The 20,480-nt window shown below is 41.4% G+C and overlaps 1 protein-coding gene across 1 annotated transcript; it reads left to right on the top strand.

Moving 5' to 3' along the window:
• The first annotated feature begins 414 nt into the window (after positions 1-414).
• On the top strand, positions 415-18,653 carry LOC139449558 (uncharacterized). The gene is made up of 17 exons (XM_071231010.1): positions 415-494; positions 2,717-2,806; positions 3,323-3,393; positions 7,207-7,347; positions 7,610-7,723; positions 8,632-8,883; positions 9,001-9,124; positions 9,665-9,869; positions 10,133-10,294; positions 10,955-11,303; positions 12,413-12,713; positions 13,222-13,345; positions 13,752-13,955; positions 14,899-15,105; positions 15,305-15,467; positions 16,328-16,439; positions 17,895-18,653. The coding sequence occupies exons 1-17, from the start codon at positions 415-417 to the stop codon at positions 18,196-18,198; spliced, it is 3,003 nt and encodes a 1,000-aa protein (XP_071087111.1). The 3' UTR covers positions 18,199-18,653.
• The last annotated feature ends 1,827 nt before the right edge of the window (positions 18,654-20,480 follow it).

Below are 20,480 nucleotides of genomic sequence, written 5' to 3'. Positions count from 1 at the left end.
ACATACAGTAAACTACGGTTATAACGAACACGCTTATAACGAACTGACGGATATAACGAACTAACTTTTTCGTCCCGACTATTTGCTGTAGTTATGCTGTATATGTGCTTATAACGAATTACGGTTATAACGAACTAAAATAAGTAGTCCCTTTGAGTTCGTTATAACCGTAGTTTACTGTTTATAGAATTTCAATACGTTTATAATTTCCTCTGAATTGGGTTTTCTTTGAATTAACGTATGTTGATAAATAGAATTTATGATTCATACACAGTTTTAGCTATCGCGAATAGCTATTTGACAAGGCCATTTGTAGTTAAAATTAACTGTACTAGCAATTGACTTCCTTGTCGAGTTAAACTACATGTAGTTGTTGTATGCGTTCAGACGTGTTCCGAGGTGTTTGTCGCTATGATGTCTGTGTATAATGTTGTTTCACTCTGGCTTTGTTTGTTAACTACGTGTGAATTTACAACAGGGTTACAACGAAATGCGTAAGTATATTCTATCTCACCATTTAATTTGTGATACATGCATATGATAACATGTCTCAAACGACGGCCGTGTTCTAAGTTATATACACTTAGTATATCATCATTCACAGATTTAAAAATGTTATCGACCCGTGAAGATCCGGGGTAGAAATGGTCTTCAGCAACCCATTCTTGCCATAAAAGACGATTATGCTTGTCGTAAAAGGCGACTAACGGGATCGGGGGGTCAGGCTCGCTGACTTGGTTGATGCATGTCATCGTAACCCAATTGCGTGAATCGATGCTCATAAGATCAGTCACTGGATAGTCGGCCAAGACTCGACTATTTTCAGACCGCCGTCATATGGCTGGAATATTGCTGAGTGCGGAGTTAAACAACAAACAAACAAACAAACCAAATGTAATCATGGAGCTAATTGGGACGACTTATTGATACTATGCCACCTATAAAGAGTAAAACACAACACGATGGAGAGGTATGTCCAGAGCGCATGGCATTATCACCTTAGTAACGGATCAGTAAATGAGTATGATTTTACGCCGCTTTTAGTAATATTTCAGCAATATCACGGCGGGGTACACCGGAAATTGGCTTCACACATTGTACCCATGTCGGGAATCGAACCCGGGTTTTCGGCGTGACGAGCGAACGCTTTAAGCACTAGGCTACCGCACCGCCCCTAACGGAACAATGTGCATGCTAGGGTCATCCATGGCAAGCATTCGTTGCTGGGTTAAATTGAGAAACATTTCCAACGAAATCACGTGCCTTAAGAGACTTTTCGAGATCTTACACTATCCGTGGTTCCCACGGCCGATTCAATATTGGAACATGCCACAATGTAAATCCCTTCAGCACAGGACACCCGTGATATAAGTAGCCGATAGGAGCTGTGGAGACAATTTCCGCCCGCCAAAAATAACACGTTGATATCAGCCTCTTTTGGAGATCAAACAACCATTGAAACGAGAGGTCGATGACTACCTTTAACAGCTACCTTTCATTTAGTCACAGTTGCTTGATTTTTGTATATTACTGCCATTTCAATGTAGAATCAAAGGGCGAACTATGGATGTTTTTTTTTATCACGGATTCAATATTTGGTTATCATGGACTATAATCTTGACTGGTTTGACGTGTGTTCAGCGCTAATTGACATCTGGTGATTACGCGGGCTAATTAAAACGGCGCAGGCGATACGACTGAGAGGTAGTTATTTTTACCCTTTCAGTTACCTGAGGATTCAACCGAGCTAAATTGAATTGGAACCGAATTTGCATCGTGAGGTTACCCGTATTAAATATAAGGGGCGGTCGGGTAGCCTGGTGGTTAAAGCGTTCGCTCGTCACGCCGAAGACCCGGGTTCGAATCCGACATGGGTACAATGGGTGAAGCCCATTTCTGGTGTCCCCCGCCGTGATATTGCTGGAATCTTGGTAAAAGCGGCGTAAAACCATACTCACTCACTTAAATATAACACGGTTAAATCGACATGTGACCTGGCTCTAAAGTGAAAACACAGTAGGTCTATCTCCAAATGAACATGGAAAAATAAAACGCGAGCTCTTTGGTGTTGGCGATTATATTCAGTAGCCAATACACAAGATATGCTCAAACATTGTCCCCCCCCCCCCCCCCCAATCATAACACCTCACTTCTACACTACAGCCATTAAAGGCGTGTAGCACAGCCACGTGTTCTTCGTTAGCTTACAAGCACTGGGCACCCCTAAAGGAAATGAAACAAGTCTTGCAGGCAGTGTTTCACTCCACGTCAGAATTATGACGTCACACCGCTCATTGTCTGAAGTTACTGTCGGATATGGAAATGGGCAAAATATTACAAACAAATCTTGAAATGCTTCAGTCGATTTCTTTTGTGTTTTCTTCCCAATATATATTGCCAGCATACTTTGAATATTGTAGTTAACGAAATTTTGTAATCCATAGTTGTCATCTCATTGAGGGTGGTCGGGTAGCCCATTGGTTAAAGCGTTCGCTCGTCACGTCCGGGTTCGATTCCCGACATGGGTACAAAGTGTCCTCGCCGTTATATTGCTGGACTATTGCTGAAAACCATACTCACTCATTTCATTCATTGGCCATACCTACCGACACTGGTCGAGAGAGGATACCACTGATTGACCAATCAGAATCGAGTCACTTCAAATTCATGCTAATGCCGAGAATGTCCTTAAGTTCTTTAATGCCTTTATTTTTAGAATTAACGTGATAACAACGTATACCTACACTCAAGGGCGTTACACAACTGAATGTGGATTCCTTTGGCTTGGTCGATGTACCAGATACAGGTGAGGATATTTCAGAGTCATACCTTTACATTCTATTTAAAAGGCATCATTTATGTACATCATGCATGTTATTTGTAATTGTGACACAAGTCATTTGGAAAAGTTTAAGCGTAACTTTGCCATTAAAAGATTGTGGACGTGGATATCTGATATCACTTCAAATTCATGCTAATGCCGAGAATGTCCTTAAGTTCTTTAATGCCTTTCTTTTTCTTTTTAGAATTAATGTGATAACAACGTATATATATAAAAAATATATATAAAAAAGAAACGCAATACAGATATTTCGGAATGAAGAGGATGTGATTCGCATACTTGTCTCTTCCATGGGCAGGAGATGTCTTCTCTTACGACAAGCATAGTCGCCTTTTAGGCAAGCATGGATTGCTGACTGTACAATTATTGCAATGGTATATAGAACAACCGATATTAACGTATTCGTAACGTAAAATACACATTTACAACAAACGAAATCATATATAGGATATATGAAGATTTAACACGATTTCATTCCAGTCGGTATTCGCGGAGGACTTCCAGATGCAAGGCAGGGTATCGATCAGAGGATGATATAGGATGTCCATACAGTGAGTTCTGTCTTCTGTTCTGAAACACTACAAAGCTTATCGTCATTAACTTGTCATACATAGTGAGTGAGTGAGTATGGTTTTACGCCGCTTTTAGCAATATTTCAGCAATATCACGGCGAGGGACACCAGAAATGGGCTTAACACATTGTACCCATGTCGGGAATCGAACCCGGGTCTTCGGCGTGACGAGCCAACGCTTTAACCACTAGGCTACCCGACCGCCCCTGTCATACATAGTACTAGCACTGACAAATACACTTTCACATTTGCCCAACACTCACTCAATTGTCCACAAAATCCCTGAACGTACTTGAGTTAGGCAACTCTTTTATATCTACATGTTATAAGGATAAAATGCCAATAAGTCAGGGGCGGTGAGGTAGCCTAGTGGTTAAAGCGTTCACAATTGAGTGAGTGTTGGGCAAATGTGAAAGTGTATTTGTCAGTGCTAGTACTATGTATGACAGGGGCGGTCGGGTAGCCTAGTGGTTAAAGCGTTGGCTCGTCACGCCGAAGACCCGGGTTCGATTCCCGACATGGGTACAATGTGTTAAGCCCATTTCTGGTGTCCCCCGCCGTGATATTGCTGGAATCTTGGTAAAAGCGGCGTAAAACCATACTCACTCACTCACCCAATAAGTCATTGGGCATATCTTGTTTTACGCCATAGTAAGAAACAAATTCATTCAAATCACGGCGAACTATAATAGTTAACTCTTTCTGGACCAATGGTTTACCAAGATTTCAAAGAGCTTCGTGCGACTCTTGCTCAGAATTTGTTTGATCAAGGTTACAAAATTCGTGGCCTCAGTAAAGCTTTCACATTGATTTATGATAGATATGTGGAGGACATTTCCATATTTGACGCATCAGTGACAAAAATGATGTCGCAAATTCCTATTTTTACTTGCTCATGCTTTTTCATGTGAATAATTGACTTGCCTTTGCATGCGTTTGTGACGGGTGCCACCGGTGGGGCAGGATACACTCACCTTTTCACGAACACCTGGTTTCATTAATATTTGAAAGTGATTCATAAACCCATGCTCATGATATAGTCGGAATCGTACAATCGATATTGCTTTATGCAGATATTTCTATTGGATATGGAAAGGGTTAGTTGCTTTATTTGGAGAAGAGTGTAGTCAATGAACTCCGATGTCAGGGGACCGTGACTCCCAATGAACCGGTCACACATTACATTTGCCAACCATCAGACAAGGCGTTGCAATGGCCTCACAACAAAATAACTATCTACTATACTTGGATGCAGAGAAATAATGATTTAACCAACCGGACTTTGGCCCTCACACAGTAGAGTGAGCCCGGCTTCCGGTGACACCAGTGGTTGTGATCATCATTTGTAACAGAGTTGGACAACGGCATGACTTCCTTCTTATGTCCGATGAATGCTAGACTTAAGTCCGTCCACGCGTGGATTCCTAATTAAATATAGATAGAGCGAAAGCAACCCTCATTTATAATTTGTACATCCGGTTATTAGATCTATTCACTTCCTTGTAAGGATAGGGACATCACAAAATAGTGTCGGTTCGTTGATTCAAGCAAGTCTGCTCCGGGTCATGGCGCTATGCCATTATTTTATTCTGGCTCAGATAAACCAGTGGCTGATGTCACGATCAACATCTTACATCGTCGTTTTGTTTGTTTGTTGTTTAACGCCGCACTCGGCAATATTCCAGCCATATGACGGCGGTCTATAAATATTGGAATTTGGACCAGACAATCCAATGATGGACATCATGAGCATCGATCCACGCATTTGGGATTATGACATGCATCAATCAAGTCAGCGAGCCTGACCACCCGATCCCGATAGTCGCCTTTTACGACAAGCATGGTCGCCCTTTACGGCAAGCATGGGTTGCTGAAGACCTATTCTACCCCGGATCTTCACGGGTCCTTACGTCGTCGTGGTACGATGACACATAATCAGTCCAATCACAGAGCCTAAAAATCCTATCCAAATTCAAGTCGGCTCTATAACAAGCATGATATGCCCGGGCCTTAATCGAAAAAGGAATTACCACACCACACACAAGTGAAATCAATGTGAAGAGTGTGATAGTAACGACCAGTCTGTTTCAGCTCAGTGTCTTAAATGTTAAACCACGTAACATTGGACGTGCTTCTACCCAAGTCTTTTCTTGCCCACTGATAAGAAGAGGTTACAATATGGCCAATAGTTTCTTGACCAAAAAAATGTTAAGGAATTTCCTTATTCATACAGTTTTGTGATGTTTGTAATTAATCATTGCTGTGCATTAAACTAGCTATCCAACAAAATGTTTCGGATACAAGCGTCACTTCTTACAAGAAACAGTGATTGATGAATGAAGATAAATGTTATGTTAAAACTGGATGTTAAAATCTATTAGAGTTCATTTTATCTGAAGTTACATGTAATTGTTATCATGCAAAGATAAGAGTTAAGAAGCTAACTACGGAAGCTTTTTAGGGCCACTTTTTTCTTAAAATTTTAAGATTATAACTTGAAATTTCAACTTAGTATCTTGAAATTTCAACTTGGTATCTTGGAATTTCAAGATATTAAGTTGAAATTTCAAGTTTTAATCTTAAATTTTCAACTCATCTTGAAATTTCAACTTAGCATGTATCTTTAAAATTCAACGTTACATCTTGATCTTGATACTAAGTTGAAATGTCAAATTCATTATCTTGAAAATCCATCTTATGTATCATAAAATTTCAAGAAACCTCCACGCCCGCCCCCCCCCCCCCCCCCAAAAAAACAAACAAATGACCCTAAAAGGCTTCCGCAGCTTACAGTCATTACCAGCACAAAATAAACGTGAATAATGGTAACGAATCGTGGACACACATCTGAGTATCACAACCTATCTTTTGAGTGGTGTTCCAGGCGTGTACTTGTGTCAGAATGATCAATGATATCTGTCCAATTTGCAAATGTAATTTGTTACTGTCACAGTCATCATCTTGGTCTGCGTGACACTTGTGTGGTCCTATCACAACTGGCTGACTTTTCGGTAGTTTCACTGCTCTATTCCTGGAGCACGGAAGTGTCTGGAATAGTATAATAATTGCATTCTTCCTGCTGTATGTCCCTTGAAGCGAGTGTTCATTGTCTGATCTGTGGTCAATCATTGATTCTTTGCCCAGACTCTTGAATCGAGTGTTCGTTGACTGTTCTATGGTCAATCATTGTCCAGACTCTTGAAGCGAGTGTTCGTTGACTGATCTATGATCAATCATTGCCCAGACTCTTGAAGCGAGTGTTCGTTGACTGATCCATGGTCAATCATTGCCCAGACTCTTGAAGCGAGTGTTCGTTGACTGATCTATGGTCAATCATTGTCCAGACTCTTGAAGCGAGTGTTCGTTGACTGATCTATGGTCAATCATTGTCCAGACTCTTGAAGCGAGTGTTCATTGACTGATCTATGGTCAATCATTGCCCAGACTCTTGAAGCGAGTGTTCGTTGACTGATTCTTTGTTCCGAACCCGGGATAACAGTAGAGTGGTTTCGCTTGTTCCGCCTTCGGCTGTTTTGATGAACTTGTCATCACCGGTCAATTGTAAAGCAAAAGAATCAACACATTTATCCATTAACAGCAATAACCACTATTCACAATATCTACATCTGTGCAGGTACAATAAAACAGTATGTCTAGTGTACATTGATAGAAGCTTGTACACCACATGGGATGTACTGCAATACTTCCTTTTTGACTAGAATACCGCACTTATGTTAATATTTTTCCAGCAGTGTTCTCATGAACTGTGATCATATATTGCCCCCTCTTCAGAGTGCACTGCCATCAGCAACTGTCAAGCAGAACAATGTACCAGTAATCGAGACCAGGTGTGCACACGCTGTGATGGAGTCGTGTCTCACGAACCGGGGAAAAGAGCATATCTCCTTACCACAAACAAGAAATCATGTACAAGTAAGTTTCAAGTCAATCAGGATGAAGCAGAATGTGAATATATTAATTCCAAACAAACAAAGTCAAAAATGCTTGTTCCATGTTGCTACATCTGTATGCTGTCATTCTGCTTATTTACGAATAGCACATCAAACTCCCTCAGTCGTTATTATCTCCTTTTTACCTTCCTTGCCCCGTTTAAATGTGGAATTGCTTCCATGGTTTTATCATTTTGTCTGAAATATAGTTTGCAGTTAGCACAAATGCATTGTTCCATTTCCAGAAACCTGTTCCTGGCGTAGTGACAGCACCAGGTGTTATCCAGGAACATGCAAGGGCGAGTATGCCAGTAGCTGTTCCTGCTCAAGTGGCTTTACTGGACAACACTGCCAGACAAGTAAGCTTTTAACTTGATCAAAGGGGGACGTGGATGGTGCGATCGCAGTGCATAAGACGTTACCGTATATTTGTATATTCTAGTTCTACATTCCTTCTTGTTCTGTTACGTCCCTTGGGCACGCCAGAAACCTATGATTGTGGGTTCGAATCCCGGTTCGCCCCGATTATGTTTCCAGACCTCCAGATAAGCTGCGTATCTGCGTGAAATACGCATCAGAAATGCAGAAATACACAGTAAAATATAATCCAAGCGTATCAAATACGCAACGAACATTACAGATACGCTACAAAAATAAAACTTGTGCGTATCATCAAAATATTGTGAAGTAACCCTGCGTATTCGATTAGCAAATCAGCAACTTATTTTGAAATTATAAAGGGGCATTCCGTCAACCTTGCCAAACTCCACGATGACAGTTACATCATGATCATTTGCCATCACACTTTTTTGTGGAAGTATCGTGGTATTTTTGAGTCCTATAAAGCTCTCGAACCCACACGACACCAGTTTACAGGGACTAGATGAATAGTGTTTTTAAATATTTAACTTAAATACCCACATGTGTAAAAACTAGTGGGTAACAGAAATTTGAATACGCAGGTAGAATTACTGATACCCAATGATTTTAAAATGTATGGGTAAAATACCCACAACACCAAAAGCTTATCTGGAGCTCTGTGTTTCTAGGTTTGTCAGCACCATACCCGTGCTCGTGGGTTTCACCGAAGTGGTAAACATCTGAGACCTGCATCACTTCGGGCTTTCCTCCCACATTAAGCTGACCCGCCGTGATATAACTGGAATACTGTTAAAAGCGGCGTTAAACCCAACTCACTCACTCACTTCTTGTTATGTCATCACAGGGATTGTGTGCATTCTGTGCTTTTTATTACTTGACCTTCTAGTAACAACGAAACCCACAATAAAGTTGAACCTGTTTCGCCTGACTGCCAGCAATGGGGACACGGCCCAAGCACCTCCCAGCATCAACAGTGGCCCATCTCAGTCCACCGTCTGGTCCAACATCAAGTCTCCAACAAAAATGTACTACAAGTTTACGTCAGAATACAAAATAACACCTCCATCCAGACATGCCTTCGTTGAAGGCTTCAGGGTGGGCATTGTCAGCGCTTATGCATCCTTCAAACTTAAAAGAAGTAAGTCATTACGTACCATTCTGAATATCAATAGCATACACATTACAGTAGTTGAGTCATGCTGCAATCATACATTAACAGGTACAGGTTGACTTATTGTTCCCGTTTGTCTTCCAGGGTTGCGTGTTGTCTCAACCAAGGGATATAACTGTGGGGGAGCCAGCAGAAGCAGCCCAGACACAGGCCTGTACACATGTGAAGGGGCGCCTGTCCTACCTCTACCCTTCCAACACAAAGATGTGTGAGGGAACAAAATATTTAGCCACAAATAGGGGCTAGTAAACATGCTGTAGAAGAGATGCATATTGGGGGGTTATTACAATTGAGTGAGTGAGTTGGGTTTAACGCCGCTTTTAACAGTATTCCAGTTATATCACGGCGTGTCAGCTTAATGTGGGAGGAAAGCCCGAAGTGATGCAGGTCTCAGACGTTTCCCACTTCGGTGAAACCCACGAGCACGGGTATGGTGCTGACAAACCTAAAAACATAATCGGGGCGAACCGGGATTCGAACCCACAATCATAGGTTTCTGGCGTGCCCAATGGACGCAACTCTGCACAGCGAATTGCGGCGCCTTAGACGACTGGGCCACCCATGCCCCCTGATCACACTTGAGGATAAGGTGATTGATGTGGGGTCTAGAATATGGTAAAGTCAATCACATATGAAAGTAACGTTTCCGAATCGAAATGTAGAAAAGAAGTAGAGATTGTTGGGCAGGCCTCTAAGATATCACAAGCAGCATAATTGTCTTTAATGAATGAATATTTTTCTTCCCCAGTATTGAGTTTTCCTATAAGGCCAGTAATGGAGGATATGTTAAAGTACGGAACAAGGAGACAAAGAACCTAGTGACCCACTACTACAGCGGTGCCACACAGACCCGCACCTTTACAATGACCATTGACCTGGTGGCTCCCTATCACTGTACTGGTAATACTGCCTGTATCAGCAGCATGTTGACAGCTCCCAATGTCATCACTACAGTACGTATTCCTCAGTGTTACTTATTAAGTTACAGTAAACTACGGTTATAACGAACTCAAAGGGACTACTTATTTTAGTTCGTTATAACCGTACTTCGTTATAAGCATATATACAGCATAACTACAGCAAGTAGTCGGGACTAAAAAGTTAGTTCGTTATATCCGTCAGTTCGTTATAAGCGTGTTCGTTATAACCGTAGTTTACTTACAACCTTCTTTTTGTCTGTTTGCATTCGTAAATATATATTCCATCTTTCTTTCAGCCAACAGTGAATCTCCGCTGGAGTGGCTGGTCAGATGCCAATGCAGGTGTTGACCACTTTGTGAGGGATGTGTTTGAACTCCACGCTGTTGGAGATGTACTCAGAGATAAACGCCGGATTGACAGGAAGACGTTGACAAGCTCTGTGGGGAGTTCTGTATATGTAGGTTGTTTTGAATCTGATGAATGAATTGTTAGCGCTTCGTCAATATGGCGGTAGTAGCATGCCATATGTCAGTGACTAATCGCTTAATTTCTTACATCTTTAACGTGTTGTTGAATTTTAATAAGAGCAGATTTATACCGATGGGGCCCCAATCGTACCGCCTAACGCGCCACACTCCGTGTTGCATCCCTCAGTTGTTTGTTTCTTTGTTTGTTTGTTTATTGTTTAACAATATTTCAGTTATAGGATCGCGGTTAATAATCGTGTCGGACCAGACAATCCAGTGATTGAAAACATGAGCATCGATATGATGACATGCATCAACCGAATAAGCAGGCTGACCACCAGTTCCCGTTAGTCGCCTCTTTCGACAAGCATAATCACCTTTTACGGAAAGCATGTGTTGCTGAGGACCTATTCTACCCCGGATCTTTACGGGTCCTCTCAACTGTACCAGAATCGGCTGATCGTTGGTTTCAACCCCAGAATTTACCTCATTATTATTTTTCGTTTGGCAGCACATTCATTCCCTTTAAAGCCCGAAGAATTGTTTAAAACAGCATTGAACGCAACCCATTCACTCACTGGTTTGCCCATATAAAGATGCAGAAAGATTTCTTGTACGTGTTTTTCAGACTGACTGGCATCTTATTTCAGACAACCGACAAGTTCAGTCTGTCGACATCCGGGGTTTACTCTGTTGTCCTGTCTGCCTATGACAAGGCAGGTAATTACAGGAGTGCCAGACGGATCCTGATATATGATGGCACTTCGTCTGTAACCACTCAGGCTAATAAAAAACTCCGTGTGACGACAGCAGCATCAGCAACGTCAGTGTGGCAAACGACATCATCAGCAGTGACAGTGGACTGGACCGACAGATACATCAACACAGTGCATCACAACAAGAAGTGGCTCCATAGCGTGGCTCCTCTTGCTGACATCGGCTCTGGCTATGATGACAAGGAGGGAAGCAGAGGTGTAGATGAAGTCAGTAATGTTCAAGGTATGTGGGATATGGAGAATCTCACCCTCGTGTCTTTTGATATCAAATATATCAACACTCGTTGATAAAAGTGAAAAAATCCGAGGCTTGCCGAGGATTTTGGCCACTTTTATCAACGAGTGTTGATATATTTGATATCAAAAGACACGAGGGTGAGATTTTATTTATCATCCAACATCATTCTTTCAACCTTTCCAATTTGTAGACAGTAATTAGGAGTGTCTTCAGTGTAAAAAGTACTGCAAACAGCTTCAGTAGCAGAGCCATTAGTGATGTCATTTGATTGTGACGTCATGGTAACCAGTGACGTCACAATGGTCTGCAAAGCATTGTGATGCATTTTCATTGCAGTGATATCTACAGTGTAGATATCGCTTGATCTCATCCCAGCGATATCTCCCGTGGGAGCCAGTTTTGGATGATAAAATAGTATTCGAGGCATGTCAGCTGGTATGTGGTTCGCTTAGGTGATCCATTAAATTTTAATTTTAGAGAGAATCATACTGTGCCTTAGCCAATACTGATTACAGGTTTTCCCTCAATAAAAGCGAATAATTCAATATGATGATTTCATTGGCTGTCAAGAAGTTTCGTTGCCAAATTGCGGTTTTAGCCCGAATAACAAAGGACGAGTAACAGTGGACGGTAATTGCCCGGATTTTGTTGTTGTCAAGTTATACAACTAAAGATGGCGGTTTGACCATGTTTTCTGTCTTGCCTATGCATTGGTGATACAGTAAACAACGGATATAACGAACTCAAAGGGAGTTCTTATTCTAGTTCGTTATAACCGTACAGTAAACTACGGTTATAACGAACACGCTTATAACGAACTGATGGATATAACAAACTTACTTTTTGGTCCCGACTATTTGCTTTAGTAATGCAGTATATATGCTTATAACGAACTACGGTTATAACGAACTAAATTTAGTAGTCCCTTTGAGTTCGTTATAACCGTACTTTACTGTAGTTTGTAATAAGCATGTATACAACCAATTGCCGGGACCAAAAAAGACAGGTCGTTATAAGCGTGTTCGTTATAAACGTAGTTTACTCTACTTGAAAAACAGCCAGAGCAAATGTAAAATTGGATTTTTTTAACCTAGGTATTACAAGCTTCCGTACTTCTTACAAAGTCGACCATAAAGGAGGATCGTCCATCACCGGTCCACCAGCGGTGTTCACCAGTCAAGGTCTGAGTCAGTCACAAACTATAACACCCTCTCTTGTGGATGGGGACACTGTGCGCTTCTGGGTGCGTGCCTATGATATAATGTCGGGCACGAAAGAAGAGAGTCTGACAGTCCACATCGACACATCACCCCCAGTCATAGAGAGCCTGTGGCTCACCAGAAACGGCAGCCTCAACGTCAGCGTACATGATGTGAAGGAACTCAATGATGTCATGTAAGAATGGTTATTGTAGTTTCACCCATGTGCAATTTGTCACTTCAGTTATTAATTTTAATCTTTAAACAACAGGGACCCGTTCCACAAAGTGATCTTAGTGCTACGACTGTCGTTAGTCAGTGTTGAAGAGTGAGTGAGTGAGTATGGTTTTACGCCGCTTTTAGCAATATTCCAGCAATATCACGGCGAGGGACACCAGAAATGGGCTTCACACATTTTACCCATGTCGGGAATCGAACCCAGGTCTTCGGCGTGACGAGCGAACGCTTTAACCACTAGGCTACCCGACCGCCCCTCAGTGTTGAAGAATGGGAATGGATCGACTTAGCGCTAAGATCTCTCTGTGGAACAGGGACCTGCACAATAAACATCGACGGTTTTGAAGGTTTTACCATTGTGTTAAAACAAATAGGTGAGAAAACTCAAGAAATAATTGTATTCCTGTACCCTACCTTAGATTGATATTGAAACATTTTATCTACCTAGCATGTCTTTCTGATCCTAGAATGGAGTGGAATGTATACGATGGAGACAGTGGAATTGAGGCGGTGGAATGGAGAATCGTAGAAAAACAACAAGATGAAGACATAGTGCTGGCTGTTCATGGCATTTCTATTAAAAGCTATCGAGTATGTCACTCTTTTCTGTTGGTATCCGGAATCAGGTAGTCAATGGTAAAATGACATAAAAAAATGACATTTATGACAAAGTTTAACTAACCTTGCCCCACAACTCTATGTGCTCTTAGCGTGGGTAGGGGCGGTCGGGTAGCCTAGTGGTTAAAGCGTTCGCTCGTCAAGCCGAAGACCCGGGCTCGATTCCCGACATGGGTACAATGTGTGAAGCCCATTTCTGGTGTCCCCCGCCGTGATATTGCTGGAATATTGCTAAAAGCGGCGTAAAACTGTACTCACCCACTCACTGGTACTCTTAGCGTTTGTATTTCGAACAAAAAATGTTTGTATTTCGAACTCAATATGAACTAATAAATATAACGAAATGATAACATATTTAATGTTTGTATGATGATTTCAGACTATGGGTGCCTGTAACACCAGATATGACACAAGGGATGGTAGCTGTTATTGTACGCCCCATGCCAGATGCTATCATCCCCACTTCCAAGTGAAACCCTCCCCTGCCGAGATGAAGAAAGTCAAGTTAGCTGATGGAAAGGATTACTGTTTTGAGGTCAAAGCTACAAATCATGCTAAACTGAAAAATGAACAGGAAGTAAAGGTAAATGGCTAACAAAGTTCTTAAACGAAGTACACCTTTAATTGAATTGCTTGTATACCCCAGTAGCCATAGCTGAAATGACGCATATCACGGTTCTGTGCTAACGATGACGCAGACTGCAGTAGAGTAACGCTTCACTTACAGAGGAACCGATTCGTCATTGTCACAAAGGTCATCAATAGCGCACGTACTTGGGACATTGAGAAAAACATAAATAGACAGACCGATTGCATCAAGGGGCATTGACAAAGATAAACTGTTTTTTTAGTTTAATATTTATTAACACTAAGCAAAAAACCAAGGTGAAGCTTTAAGGCTTTTAGTAAGCAGTTACAAGTTGAACTCAAACTGGCACAGGTGTTAAATCTAACACAGCTATACAACTGCCATGATGCCAGTCCAACCAGGTTTCACAGACATTGCCTCAAACTACCTGTTACGTAGCCAGCTGCTGTCTTCACAGACTCTAGCCTTTGATCTTGAATAGGGGCACGTGCGAACTGAAGTTCAGGAGTCGAAATAAACTTTTATAGCTGAGATGCGACAAGGCGCGGACGTCCGAGTAGGCCCCTTTGCTCCGAGTATCCTTCACCCCGAGCCAAGGATGTTCAGTGTGTTTGTAAAGAAATTTAATCCGGTAATTAATACGGATTAGCATTTACACTAAAAGGAGTAATAATACCATCACGATAAGGTGCACAGAGAGAGGTTCAAATCTAATTTATAGCCATGCATCGGCCACTGTTTTAAGGTTAATGAAATTCGTCATACATGTAGCATAGTAGTAGGTTGGGTTTGTTTGTTTTTTGGTATTTTGAATTCATATGATTTGTCTTTTGACCATGCTCTTAGGTTCTCTGAAAATGCATTCTTGGCTATGTAAGCATATCTTCCTATGAGCATGATAGGCTGGTGAAAATGGACCTTTAACTATTTTATTTAGATCACAATAGATGCGAGCCCCCCTCGTTCTGGCATTGTCCACGATGGTCAGTCTGGACAACCGGAAGTGGACTACCAGGACAGCCTACAGCTCCATGCCCACTGGGACGGGCTCTTTGACAGGGAGAGCGCAATCGCCTTTTATCAGTACACCTTCGGCCCCAGATGTTTACAGGGAGACCTGTTTGACCTTAATCAAACCAAAAACGTCAGTCCTTCATTGTTTGATTGTAATAATGGTAGCTATAAAAATACAGTCAACATATAAAATATTCTAGCTATTTTATGAAAATCGTTCAATGTAGAAATTTATTGTAATGGAAATATATACTTTTGCATTAACATGTCAGCGATAATGGTATACATGTACAGCGGAAATTTATATGGTGTTATTTTTCTAACGGCAGATGGAATCAACACGCTCTACCGAGGTCTCATGGACAGCACCTTCTTGTGGAACGTTTTATGTAACGGTAGTTGCTTATAATGGAGCTCAGCAGAGAAGCGATGCCGTCTGTTCTGATGGAGTGGAGACGTGTAACCACACTCCTGTCCCCAGTAAATCCGAAGGTATGTCAAACCTGATCTCTCTGCAGTCTATTTACCAATTCCTTGAGGTCTAGACTTCTGTTATTATTGGTAGCTCGCCTGGCTGAATGTCAATGAGCGTATGCCATGGCCTGATTGTCCGTGGTCTGTCAGTTTTCAAGCTGGCTGATATAAGATGATCATACACAGCTAAAATGTAGGTGAAACAGATAATGAATATTCCTACATCCACGACTGTTCAGGGTGTCGAGATCGATCTTCACTCTTAGTGCCGAAGACGATGCTTTATTTTTTTTCTTAATTTAGTTTTTGCACCATATGCAATTTAATTCAACAAAGATGTCTGGATCCATAAGAGGGGTTTTTCAGTTGAATGTGTATCAAATACATAATTCACTGTTAACACAAGTATTTTCTTCAGAAAACAAATTATGAAGAAAGTGGAAACTTTGTGCAAAATTGATAAATACTTCCAGGAAACATTCACTAGAATGACGATAATTCAAAGCGTGTGTAGATAATTTGTTGTGTTTGGAACTATGAATCGATTTTCAAAAGGAGGCTTTTTCAATGAAAGTTCAATGATGAAATGGTTTAAACCGGATGGAACCTTACAAAAATATTGTTCACAGTATTGCTTGATTGTTCATAGAAAACGTCGGCTTTTCTTTACGGATATGGTTGCAAATATTTTCTATTAGCAGTGTTAAGTGTTAAGCTCATCCAATCTTACCAATCAACAATCAAGAAATGTAACGCCAATTAGGCATGAGAGAATAATTGTTGTTATCTTGACTGCGTGAATTCGTGATAAGAATATTGTGTGACTATACACATAAAATACCAGGTCAAGGTATTCAACGTCACTCATTTCCCTTCAGGTAATCCATTGGTCGGAAAAACCCTTGTACTGATTCTGTCGGGGACTGGGTCCGCCGTGGTTGCAGTTGCTGTCATCATCGTTGGAGTTGTTGTCTGGAAGAGGAAACAAAGGTTCTCTGTTCTCCTGAAATGCATGTTATAAACCTTGACCTGTTTACTAATCGTATTTATCACATAATGGCTATTGACTTAATATAATGTGTTTTCGACTTAGTCGGGTGAGGTGAGGTGAGGTGAGGTGAGGTGAGGTGAAATGGGGTTTAACGTCGCGTCCAAGATCATTGCACTTATATAGCGACGTGCATGCACGTGTATGTACGTGTGTGTGGCTGCTTGTACTAGTCCGGACTGATGCCGATTTATAGTGCTAGCTCAATGAGATACCAGGCCACAGTTTAACATGAATACCCCCCTCAGACACAGTATACTGACTCCGAGCCGACCAGTCCTTGTTTTAGCCCCTTAATGCCGAGCGCCAGACAGGGTAACAACAAGTACCATCTTTTAACGTATTTTGGTATGACGCGGTCGGGGATCGAACCCCGGACCTTCCGCTCTCCGGGCGGACACTCTACCACTAGACCACGGAGGCGGTCGTATCGACTAAATACCCCTAATAGGTTAGCTATGGGTTTCACGTAGTATTGGTGATTTTGTAGACAAACATGGCTGCAAGTCATTGGCAAATATATGATAAAGGGACGGTTGATTCAGTTGTAGTCATATAAGGTTTCCACAGCTACTTCTTTGAGCGAAGGGGCGGTCGGGTAGCCTAGTGGTTAAAGCGTTCGCTCGTCACGCCGAAGACCCGGGTTCGATTCCCGACATGGGTACAATGTGTGAAGCCCATTTCTGGTGTCCCCCGCCGTGATATTGCTGGAATATTGCTAAAAGCGGCGTAAAACCATACTCACTCACTCACTCATCAGCCACGTACAGAATTTCACGTTTGGTTACAGTGAAAGTTAGACAATATATAAAACAGACTGCTTTAAAAATTGACATGGTTCGTAAAAAAGCATAATAAAAAAATACTGAGATTATCTTGTCAAATCGGTGTTTACAGTTGATGATAATGTTTAAATTTGTACATCTTAAATTAACACGATTACAAGAATTATCTGATCGATATTGTTTGTAAAGAGAGCAAAGGAAGACGAAAAGATATTCTTCTTATATTCGCTGTTTTACAAATCGGACATACTGTGAAAGGAATATCAAATGTCAACCATCTACTGTCGTTAATCTAAGACCAGAGTTGAATTTTATTGGTATATTCCGAAATCAGCTGCAGTTTCATATCTCAGATACAATTCCAGCTTGTATCCGTATCAAAATGGACAAACATTTGATATATTGTTTCAAACAAGTACAGGGATCTTAACGCGATGTAATGTAAATTACTCAATGCTTCCATTATATTTGACCGTACGTTGACTAGCTGAATTGCATGACCATTGGGTGTAATCGCTGAAATGGTCAGTTCGAGTCCAACTGACCATTTCAATGATTGGACAATAGTTCCTCGTGGTCTACCTTGAACATATTGATGTTTATTTATTACAGACGCCAACCGGAGAGTCCCGACCAAGCTGTGTACTACAATGCAGGGCTATCGAAAAAGGTTAAACCTAAAAAGACAAAACCTCGGACCAACAGAAGTCAACCTGAAGCCAGGACGTACGACACACTTGATGTGAACTCGCGCGACACAGGTCCTGGGGAAGAAGCATATTGTTCTATACAGACTCCTGTGACGGACGAAAATAGCATGTATGAACCCGTTGACAGTCAGATGTATGTGAACAGATGCCTACCACCACGCGGAGCGTCCGACACAACATCAAATGATTTATACGAAGAAATTTAAACACAGAGCGTGCGGCCTCACAAACATCACTCTCAAAGTACCGGGGGATTCCAGGGGTTAGAATAGTTTCCTAGCAACCTATAATTGTATTAGGCACGGCCAAATGGATCGGGTGGTCAGGCTTGTTCATTGCGCGTATTGAAACCCGGAGGCGTGGTTCTCATTGTGTCAATTACTGGATTGTCTGGCTCAGATTCGAGTATTTTCAGACCGCAATCAAATACATGTACATGTATCTGAAATATTTCTGAGTTCTTTACAGCAACTAGTATAGAACCATTACTCTGTTTTGTTTAGTGCCTCATATCCCGACAGTCCTAAATTACAGCATCTTTTTTTTAAAAAGAACAAGAATTTCTATAAATACGTGCGCCTGCATGATTTAATTTTATCATCACGCACTGGAAAAAAATGTCAAAAAATCCGTTTTCGTAAACGTAGTCCTCTCTATTTTGTCGGTGTTCGAAAAAGGGAAGCAACTCTTCCTACGTGTTCATTTTTACTGTTTTGCAAGTTCTCCTTTTTTTCTGGTTAAACAGCAACTGTTGCACTACAATATACAACAATAACTATGAACTGAGTTACGGAGAAATGCACATTTGGAAAATGCTCAAAATTACTAACCACTTTTTAACACTTGAAGCCAATATTTCAATGTGAAACATTCTTACACATAATTTGACACACAATAGTCGTATTCTCAACAACAAAATGGCTTCAAGTTTTCAAAAACAATCAATATTTTTTTCTGCATGTAGTATATTCTGCCTGTTAGTATCTGTTAACCAAAATATGGATAGTCACATGTTTGTAATAGTATTACCATAGCCCATTGATCAGTCAGTACCTGGTATATACTCAACTATTGTGTAGACCATCATCAATCATGATAACATCCCCCTCCACCCTCCCCCCTCCCCACCTCAATGGACACTTTGTTCCTCACATTTGTTTTATTGTTATATTGTTACCCCAGTCATCTCCTAGTCGTCACACCCATTCCAGTCACTATATTTCCACCACAGCTTACTTGTTCTCCCCCTCCTTATTCCCATTGGTTTAATCCATTCGTGACCAACTCGTGTTATTCCGGGACAAGCCGAATAGCGACTCGTGCCCTTCTCAGAGCCATTTTTGTGACCGGGTTCCGTCTTAGCGCAAACGGGCATACCTAAAACAATTGTCAACTCGTTGCAAAATAGTTCACGCATATTTCCCCATATATCATATATATTTCAGATGCAATTTAAAGCACATCGGGACATGCGGAATTATAGAGTATGATTGAACACATTTAACTGTTTCTTGGGTATGTTTTTAGATGCAAGACATATGTAAAATCAAAAATTATTCCTGAGGGATTCTTTGACGAAGAACTTGAAGTCATACGCGCATTCTGATTGGTTTGTCGTATTTTCGCACATAACATTCATCGATAGGGGACGAGTCTTCTTGCAGTTTATGGAAAGGGGCGAGTGGTGACGAATGTGGTTTTATCGTTATCCTGTTCACTTTGCATATTAATACACACACGCACGCACGCACGCACGCACGCACGCAGGCGCACAGACACGCACACACGCGCACAGTGTATATTAACCAGACCTGGACATGTATACTTATTAGTATACAAATAAAAGATTATTAAGTCGACATTAAGTTCACCAGGATGCACATGGTAAGCCTTGTTATGTTAATCTCCGTTTTATCAAAACAGCTTTCATAAATGAGCTATCCGGGGTAGAATTGGTCTTCAGCAACCCATGCTTGCCGTAAAAGGTGACTATGCATGTCGTAAGAGGCGACTAACGGGATCGGGTGGTCAGGCTCGCTGTCTTGGTTGATGAATGTCATCGGTCCCAATTGCGTGGATCGATGCTCATGATGTCAATCACGGGATTATTTACTCACCGCTGTCATATAGCTGGAATATTGCTGAGTGCGGCGTTAAACAACAAACAAACAAACAAACAAACAAACATAAATGAGCTTTGCAACTACATCATTAGTTATTATCGGTAAAAATGTCGGACTGACAGGAGTATTCATATACTCACCTATTTGTTCCAAAGGTCGAAAGAAGTGTTAAGGATCAATTTATTCAGTGAGTGAGTGATTGAGTTGGGTTGAACGCCGCTTTTAACAGTATTCCAGTTATATGACGGCGTGCCAGCTTAATGTGGGAGGAAAGCCCGAAGTGATGCGGGTCTCAGATGTTTACCACTTTGGTGAAACCCACGAGCACGTGTATGGTGCTGACAAAGCTAGAAACATAATCAGGG

This window comes from Haliotis cracherodii, unplaced genomic scaffold (assembly GCF_022045235.1).
Source record: "Haliotis cracherodii isolate W230 unplaced genomic scaffold, xgHalCrac1.p SCAF_8, whole genome shotgun sequence".
Lineage (NCBI taxonomy): Eukaryota > Metazoa > Mollusca > Gastropoda > Lepetellida > Haliotidae > Haliotis > Haliotis cracherodii.
Note: the sequence above shows the minus strand (reverse complement) of the source record. Positions and strands in the feature narration are given on the sequence as shown.

Bases quoted from the DNA above. Each gene is read 5' to 3' on its own strand.
- LOC139449558 (XM_071231010.1), top strand. From the start codon at position 415: ATGTCTGTGTATAATGTTGTTTCACTCTGGCTTTGTTTGTTAACTACG. The intron at 9,870-10,132 runs GTACGTATTCCT...TCTTTCTTTCAG, and splicing joins CTCCCAATGTCATCACTACA to CCAACAGTGAATCTCCGCTG. The intron at 12,714-13,221 runs GTAAGAATGGTT...TTCTGATCCTAG, and splicing joins AAGGAACTCAATGATGTCAT to AATGGAGTGGAATGTATACG.